At 43.0% G+C, this 9,044-nt stretch overlaps 1 protein-coding gene across 1 annotated transcript; it reads left to right on the top strand.

Moving 5' to 3' along the window:
* The first annotated feature begins 7,409 nt into the window (after window positions 1-7,409).
* On the top strand, window positions 7,410-8,380 carry LOC150053411 (olfactory receptor 51E1). The gene has a single exon (XM_090349085.1). The coding sequence runs from the start codon at window positions 7,410-7,412 to the stop codon at window positions 8,361-8,363; it is 954 nt and encodes a 317-aa protein (XP_090205211.1). The 3' UTR covers window positions 8,364-8,380.
* The last annotated feature ends 664 nt before the right edge of the window (window positions 8,381-9,044 follow it).

The raw sequence follows: 9,044 nt of genomic DNA, 5'->3' as shown, positions 1-9,044 counted from the left end.
AAGGTTTGGGCTGCAGGTCCTGGAACACAGGAAGATTGTGTAGTCAGTAATTTTGATGTGGTCTTAAGTTACAATGGCCTGTTGTCACATTATCTAGTGTTACATAGTTTGAGCAAATGTGTGCTGTTTGTGAATTATAACTTACAACACTGATCTATAAAAATGAGAAACAAACTAATGTTTTATTTATAATCATAGTTGGTACCTTATTTCAAAATTAAAGCACTTACTTTCACATTAAAATTATTCTGTCTAGAATGTTCAATGTTTTTGCTCATAATGGACAGACCAGATGGCATTGGTCTTATATGGCTGGTGTTGGTGGGGGCAGAAGGGGCAGGGTAGGGTAGAGTCAAAGCAATCACATTTTCCTTGTTGAGTTAGAATTCCAGCAAACTAAGGCCAAGGAGTGGAAAGCAGAGACACTGTCCCTGGGGATCCCTGTTATGGGTTACACACACATAGGAGAAAGAGCCTGAGAGACAAAGAAGCCCTTAGGGCTTTGGGCAAGGGAACATGGACTCACTGGATTCCAGGCTTAACAAGGACAAAATCAGTGTCCACTAGAGGAAAGACAACCAGAGAGAAGAAAGGATTAAAAATAGGCTAACACTTAATCATGGGGTCTCCTGCAATTTTTTAACTTCTCTTTTTTCTAGCCTGTAAATTTTTTTTTTTTGGAGAAAGACTCTTATAAAGACCACAGACAGGAAATTGAGTTTCTTCTTCTAGTCTTTTGTTACTCTAACTATTGGGACCCTATACAAATATCCCTGCTGGCAAAGACCCATTTGGGATCAACTCTAGAGACCTATCTACCCACTGCTCCTCTTTCTACAGGAAGCACAACCTCTGAAATAGAGGCTGAAAAGAAAACCAGTTCCCACCCCCCACCCTCCACACACATTGGCTCATGAGGGATATCTGCATCCACTGGGCAAGCCTGTGCACCCTCAGCAGGGAGGAGCAGAGGAGGGAGGCGGGAAGACAGAGAATAAATAACCCTGACCAGAGAGGTCCAAAGGAGGAGGTGGAGACAGAAAAGGCTGGGCTTCGGTGAAGCTTGCCAGACCTCTTGAGAAGAGTGCTGGAGAGCAGGGTACACAGCGCAGGACAGCCCAGGTGAGTGCAGGAGACCAGGGTGAGTGGAAGTTCCTTGCAGTGCAGGATCTTCTATTGCACCTGCTGAATGGGCAGCCAGGCTGTGAAGATCCAGATGTACAGGGCTAGGGCGAGACAATGGGGATGACTGACATTTGAAGGACTGACAGTCTTAGTGATGCTGTGTTGCTGGGATGAAGGGGGTGGGTGTGCAGGTAGGTGTTAACTGCTGCTAGGGGGGTAGTTTTCAAACCATTTTTTCAATGATTCATTTACTGAGACAACTCATTTCAAGCCATGAGTAAATGTATTTGGAGATAGGAAGAGGATGTTGGGGTTACACTGGGTTTGGATTGGAGGTGAATGAGGTCTCAGCGTGTAGACACACCTAACCTAGGTTGGCTGAGTGAGTGTAGCCCAGTTTATGCCAAGACATCAGGGGATGTGTCTTTTCAGAGCTTCTCTAGTGTGTATCAGGAGGCAGGCTGTGGTAGAGTTAAGAATTTTGTCATCCTGGTTCTGTCTGTGCCTAGGAGCAGAATGGAGACTCCAGTCCATTAAAAATGTGCCTTCGGTTCACACTGCCACTTCCCCTGCCAGTACTCTACCCTAGACACACGAAAGTGCATGCACTTTCCCAAACATGGTCTGTTCTTGCTCTTTCAGTATTTGCCTTTGCCAGGGGGTACGTTCAAGAACAACTTAGATCAGGTCTGTTGCTTAAATTTGTCTTCACTGAGCAAGAAGCTCAAGCTCCTGGCCGGCCATATTTTGCAAACCACTGTGATATGACTTTACCTCTACACACCTCTGGTTTCTTCCTAAGCTCTCCAGTGCTGTTGGTGATCTAGCCACTTGGACCTTCTTTCTGTTTCATGAACTCCTAAATTCATTCTTGCTGTAGCTTCTTCCCTTGGGTCTCCCATGCCTGAAAAATGTGCTTTACCTTCTCATTTCCTCGGCGAGGCTTTCTCTGAACCCTTTTTGGACTCCATCTTTCTCTCTCGGATCACTTCATCTTTATCTGAAAATCAGTTGCTCATTTCTTTGTTATTCTGGTATGTAAGTGGTGGGAGAGCCCTATTTCTGCCTTTGTACATAGTTCTTGATCTCCAGTTTTGACCCTTTGTCTCCATCTCTCCTGAACTGCAGCTGTCATACAAGCTGTAGCCAGCATCATCTCTTCAGGGAAGCCCTGAGCCTAAAATACCCAATGAGCTCTCTTCTGCATTGCTGATTTTTACCCTCGTTCTAGTACTTACCACAATGAACCGTGATAACCGTGAGTTGGCAATTCTCAGATCTCAGCCCCCTGAATATCTAGGATTACAGGTGTGAACCATTGGTGCCCGGCCCATCCATCTAATCTTTTTTTTTTCCTAGTCTTAGGCTTTAGCTCAGGGCCTGAGCACTGTCCTTGGACTTTCTCAAGGCTAGAGCTCTACCACTTGAGCCTCAGCACCACTTCCAGCTTTTTTCTATGTATGTGGTACCGAGGAATTGAACCCGGGTCTTCATGCATGCTAGGCAAGCACTTTAACCACTAGGCCAAACTCCCGGCCCCATCCATCTAATCTTAAAAAGCTGGGAAGGGTGCCAGGCAATGGCCTGACATACTGGAAGCATATGGATTTGGCTATTGGGGTCTACCTAATATTCTGCCATATGGGCCCACAAATATATGGAGGCTGTTGAGTGACTCTAACTAGATAAGAAAATGGTTGATAGAAGACTAAATTTTAAAATCTGCACTTTGGTGTCTGCCCATGTCATGACCAGGGGAGTTGGGGCTGGAGGAGGAGCCTGCTCTGAGTCCTCATGCAGGAGTGTTCTCTGTATTGTCCTGTTTCTTTCTCTTCTGAAATCATACCTGAGTTCAGTGTCTCACTTACTAAGCCTTTCCTCTCCCTCTAGCCAGCGCAGAATGTCTCAGCTTTGAGAATGTCCACGATAATTAAAACTAGCCTATAGAAAGTATACAGTCATTGGAGCCAGTCTGGGTTGTTTCTGCTTTAGTAACAATTGTTAAGCCTGGGGGGATGGTTTAATATACTTGAGCTTTCCCCATTTTCTCATCTATAGTGTAGAGAGGATGCAGAGAATTCCATCATGCAGAGATAGTAGTTATACTTTTGGTACCTTTTAGTGTCTGGCATTTTGTAAGAGCTCTATGATCCCTGTTCCTGTATAAGCCAGAAAGTCAGATTGGGTATGTCTTCATCATTCTCTTGAGTCAGAAGAGAAGGTTGGCTAATCTCCAGTCTTCTTGCCTACCTGCCGTTCTGTAGGTCTGTCAGAGGGAAAGAAGTCCGTTCTGGGGAGGAGTGTGGGATGTGTTGGTAATAAGTACTGAACTTGCACCAGAGAGCAGAGTCCTGAAGATAGGACCAAAGGAAGGAAGAAGATTATGAGTTTCAAAGTGGATTTCTCTTTCTGTATAGCTGTGGGCTTCTGCTCCTCTGTGCTAAAATTTCCTTCATAATTCTCCAAGAAACATTCATGGGATTTCTGAAGTATTTGGTTGCTTAGAGACAATAAGAGCTGGGAGCCAGTGGCTCATATGTGTAATCCTAGCTACTCGGGAGGCTGAAATCTGAGGATCAGTTTAAAACCACTAAAGACAGGAAAGCCCATGAAACTCTTATCTGCAGTTAGCCAGCAAGGAGCTGAAGTGGAGCTGTGGCTCAAGTGGTGGAGTTCTAATGAACTAAAAAGTTAAGTGTCTGGTGACCAGACCCTGAGTTCAAGCCTCAATACCATCACAAAAATTAAAATAAAATAAAGACAATGTTAGGCACAGGGCTGCTCCTTGGGGATTAGGATACTGTGTGAGCTTTCTAAAAAAAAAGCAAGCCGAAAAGAAAAGAAAAGGAAAAAATGTAGTATTTTTGATTGTGCTTTGTTTTCAAAACAGAATGACTTAGTTTCAACTTCCTCCTAAGCTCTAAACCATCTCTTGAGGTCATGTAAATACTTCTAATTACTAACAGATGTTCACATTTTTTTTTCCTACTCTGCTGTCTTTGATTGGGATTCTGGGTTCTCTGATGGGTGATGCTGGACTTTTGGCTAGTCCTTAATTTTTCTCCTATTGTAGTAGTCAGAGGTCCAGATTGACAGGTTAGCTCCAGGAGTAGCTACTTGCTTTGTGTTACCTAGACACCTTCCTTCCAGACCAGATCAATCTACCCTCTTCACTTCTGGCGTATCAGTGTCCAGTCTTAACTATTAGGAGAGACCAAGGATTATTGTATTTGTATAAATGAGTGTGCAAGTCTCTTTCTATACGTGTAAGCTGAGTGGTGACTAAGATGACAAATAGGGAAAATGAAACAAATTTGGAAAAAATTTAAAGGCTTTTATCTATTTTTATGGAAGAGGAAGACAATGTACACTGTGATTACTAGTGTATATGCACGTGTGTGTGTGCATGTGTACGTGTGTGTGAGTGTGTGTGTGTGTGCACGCACACGCGCAGTGCTGGGGCTTGAACTCAGAACTTGGGCACTGTCTGTGAGTTCTTTACTCCAAGTTAGTGCTCTACCACTTGATCCATACCTTCACTTCTGGCTTTTTGGTGGTTAATTGGAGACGAGAGTCTCACAGACTTTCCTGGTTGGGCTGGCTTTGGACCACAGTCCTCAGATCTCAGCCTCCTGAGTAGCTAGAATTACAGCATGAGGCATCAGTACCTGACTCCAAGGTTCTTAACACATCACTTTTTTTTTTGTCCTGGGGATCTGCGGCTCTCTCATGTCTGGTCATGAGAATTAATGGATGTCAAAGATATCTGGCTCTCAGAAGAGCTAGAGCTTTCTTGCTGATCTCTCTAATGAAAGTATCCTAGGTGACTCCTGCTTTCAGGCACAAGCCATATTGTACATCCTCTTTGTATACGCATATCAGAGCCACGAGATTATGGCTGATATGCTTTGTGTATATATGTTCATATATAGAGAGAGGGTGTGTGTGTGTGTGTGTGTGTGTGTGTGTGTGTGTGTGTGTATACAGGGTTTGAACTCAGGGCCTGGATGCCGTCCTTACACATTTTTATTCAAGAATGGCATTCCACCACTTAAGTTACAGATCTACTTCTGGATTTTTGGTAGTTAATTGGAGATGAGAGTCTCACAGATTTTCTTGCCCTGGATGGATATGAATTGTGATCCTCAGATCTCAGCCTCCGGGTAGCTAGGATTATAGCTGTGAGCTACCAGTGCCCTGCAGGGCTCATTTCTTTTACTCTAAAGTTTCTTGCTCTGAACTGAAGGCCACCATACACTGACTACAAACATTCTTTACTCCTTTACAAGAATCTGTGGAGTTCAGACTTCTGACAGTCCTCCATAACCCTAGGCTATCCACATTAGATGCTCATTGATCAAATCTTCTAGTGACAGAACTCATTTCATTTTCAACAAACGTTGAGTTAGTACTAATTATACTTTGGAGTCTGGCATTAAGGAAGTTATAAGTCAGGTAAAAATAATATATATATATATATATATTTTTACCAGGGGGGTAAATACACAAAACAAGACTTGCATAGAATTATTTAAGAACACAGAGTAGGAAACATTTAATTATAGCCAGGGGAAAGAAGCTTAGGAAAAGTAGCATTGAGAGAGAAAGTAAGCCAGCATAAGAAAAATGAAAAACGCGTATTAGAAGTCAAGAAAAAGTGCTGGGAAGAGCAAATTTTCTTAACAAAAGGATGAAAACTGAAAAAAAAAGTGAAGAAGAGCAGAGTCATGGGAATTGCTTTTGAATTTGTGAAGCTGCATGTACCCCCTAGCCACACAGAGAGCAGAGAGGAAAAAGACCTGGCCTTAAGGAATTTGAGTTTTGTTTTTTTGTTGTTGTTTTTTTGATTGATTGAGGGACTTAGAACTCAGGGCCTGGATTCTGTCACTGAGCCTCTTTGTGCTAAAGTCTAGCACTCTACTACTAGAGCCACAGAGCCACTTCCAGTTTTTGAGTAGTTAATTGGAAATAAGAGTCTTATGAAGACTTTACTACTTGGGCTAGGATCATAGCCACCTGGATTACAGGCGTGAGCCCTTGGCACCTCATGGGAGAACATTTTTATGTAGATATACATTTCAGAGTCATCCTATCTAGTGACTGAAGTCTGTAATCCTACATACTTGAGAGATAGTGGATCCAGATCAACTCGGGGCTAAAAGTTTGCATGCACTTGTCATCTTAAGCTATGGGAGAAGCAACAGTGGCTGGGTACAGTGACACGTGTCGTTCCATTGACATTTGCTCATCCTCCAAGCAACAAAGGAAAGCACAAATAGGAGAATCACAGTCCAGTTGGCCTGGGCTTAAAACAAGATCCTATAGTGAAAACAGCTCATGTAAGGCAGTGTGGCTCAAGTGATAGGGCACTTCCATAATAATTGTGAGGCCCTGAATTGAAATGCTGGGGAAAAGTACCTTCCAATTTGGTAGTTGGCAGTTCTCTGAGAAAAGGAGCTGCTAAGAGCTTTATTACTCACTACCTAGTGCAGATGGGAGACAGGTGCCTTGGTTTTTTAAGTTGGGTCTGGGTCTGGATGACACAAAAATGGCATCCGTTGTAGTAAGCAAAGATGAAAATTTGATTGGACATTTGAATAAGGTTGATATCAGAATGGAGTCAGGGTCATGTTTTTATGGGAGAAGATTGACCATAATTAAGGATGTTATCAAGTTTAGATTAAGATTGAAATGCCTATTAAGTGTTGTATTCACATTATAATTGTGGTTAAGGCTAGACTTGCAAAGAGCATTGTGCTAGAAATGAAGTTAGGTTTCCATGTTAATCTGTGTTACTTCTAGGATTGCTAGTATTTTTCATTTGGACTGGAAGTCAGCTTGAAATGGTGTTGTGAGATGATTAGATTTATAGTCTATGTTAAGCATGGAAAAGTGTACATGTAGGGTGGGATAGAGGAAGTGATGGGAGTTTTTAATCATAGAAAACCACATAGATGCTGTGGGTAGCTTTTCCTGGAGAACCGAGTGCTTTAGAGTATGACTAGAATTTCGTTTTCGATTTCGCTTGTCATCAGGATGGCCTGTGCTGGTGGGTTCAGTGATAAGTCTGAGCAATATGTATCTGGTGCTTGTCTTATGGTTCCATTGAGTTTAGGGTCAGATGGGAATTTGGGTAGGTGACAGAATTAAGAATATGAGTTAGGTCAGAGAACATTGGGAGACAGGAAGGTGTGGCATTGGGAGTTTGGACAATCTGACAATGGCTCAATTTTGTATTACAGCCTCCATCTGCCCGACCCTGCCCACAGCTAATCTCCATCAGTATGGGGGGCTCCACTGGCAATGAATCCAGTGCAACGTATTTCGTCCTCATAGGCCTGCCCGGCTTGGAGGAAGCTCAGTTTTGGTTGGCCTTTCCACTGTGTTCCCTCTACATTATCGCTGTGCTAGGTAATCTGACCATCATATACATTGTATGGACAGAGCACAGCCTACATGAGCCCATGTATATCTTTCTTTGCATGCTTTCCAGCCTCGATATCCTCATCTCCACCTCATCCATGCCCAAAATGATGGCGATCTTCTGGTTCAATTCCACTGCCATCCAGTTTGACGCGTGTCTCATACAGATGTTTGCCATCCATTCCTTATCAGGCATGGAGTCCACAGTGTTGCTGGCCATGGCCTTCGATCGCTACGTGGCCATCTGCCATCCTCTCCGCCATGCCACGGTGCTCACGTTGCCTCGGGTGGCCAAGATTGGCATGGCTGCTGTGGTCCGGGGTGCTGCCTTAATGGCACCCCTGCCTGTCTTCATCAAACAGCTGCCCTTTTGCCACTCCAATATCCTGTCCCATTCCTACTGCCTACACCAAGATGTCATGAAACTCGCCTGTGCTGATATCCGCGTCAATGTCATTTATGGCCTCATTGTCATCATCTCTGCTATCGGCCTGGACTCACTTCTCATCTCCTTCTCCTATCTGCTCATCCTTAAGACTGTGCTGGGCTTGACACGGGAAGCCCAGGCAAAGGCATTTAGCACATGCGTGTCTCACGTCTGTGCTGTGTTCATATTCTATGTGCCTTTCATTGGCTTGTCGATGGTACACCGGTTCAGTAAGCGACGCGACTCTCTCCTGCCCGTCATTATGGCCAACATCTATCTGTTGGTGCCTCCGGTGCTCAACCCCATCGTGTATGGAGTGAAGACCAAGGAGATTCGGCAGCGCATCCTTCGTCTTTTCCATGGGTCCTCACGTACTTCAGATCCCTAGGAACCGGTGATCAGACTTTTTTCCACTCAGAATCCTCCAGTTCAGATTTCAGTATGGACATTTTGGAAGACAGTGTTAAGAAAACAAATCTTCCTTTTAACTAAAACACAACTCGGATCCTTTGTAGATGAAATTGGTTGGGAAATTTCCTGGTGAAAAAGCATTGCAGGACCAAATACAGCCTCTCATTTGGTTGTATTATTTCCCCCCTTAGATTTTTCTTTCATTTTTTTCTTTCTAAGGTTATAAAGATCCAAGGTTACTTGTTTATGGAGGGTTATACTTTCTCATTTGACCATCAAATCCAAATCTAAGTTATTTCCATTGATAGCATATAGCATTTTAAGATAAGATGTACATCTAACTTGGAAGAGTACCAAAGGTTTGGTGTGATCAAGAGAAAAGAAGCACAAGGATATGATAAAATTAGATAATCTGGTTTAGAACTATGACTTCTACTTCAAAATTTCCAATCACTTTTGGAAAGAAGTTATACCTGAGTTTTCTTCTTTAAAATAATCTTTCTAGAGAAGAAATAATACTGGTCCTTAATGGAAAAGGTTGAAAGTAAAGCTTTGCTTACATTAATAAAAGATGACATATCTTGTTAGGAGAATTTTTAGTCCATGGACACTCTTTTCCTTATTTAATTTTCTTGTCAAGACCTGACTTATGCAGGAT

Source organism: Megascapheus bottae, chromosome 16, assembly GCF_031878675.1.
Source record: "Megascapheus bottae isolate mThoBot1 chromosome 16, mThoBot2.hap1, whole genome shotgun sequence".
NCBI classification, from domain to species: domain Eukaryota; kingdom Metazoa; phylum Chordata; class Mammalia; order Rodentia; family Geomyidae; genus Megascapheus; species Megascapheus bottae.
This window is presented reverse-complemented; position numbering and strand designations above follow the sequence as displayed.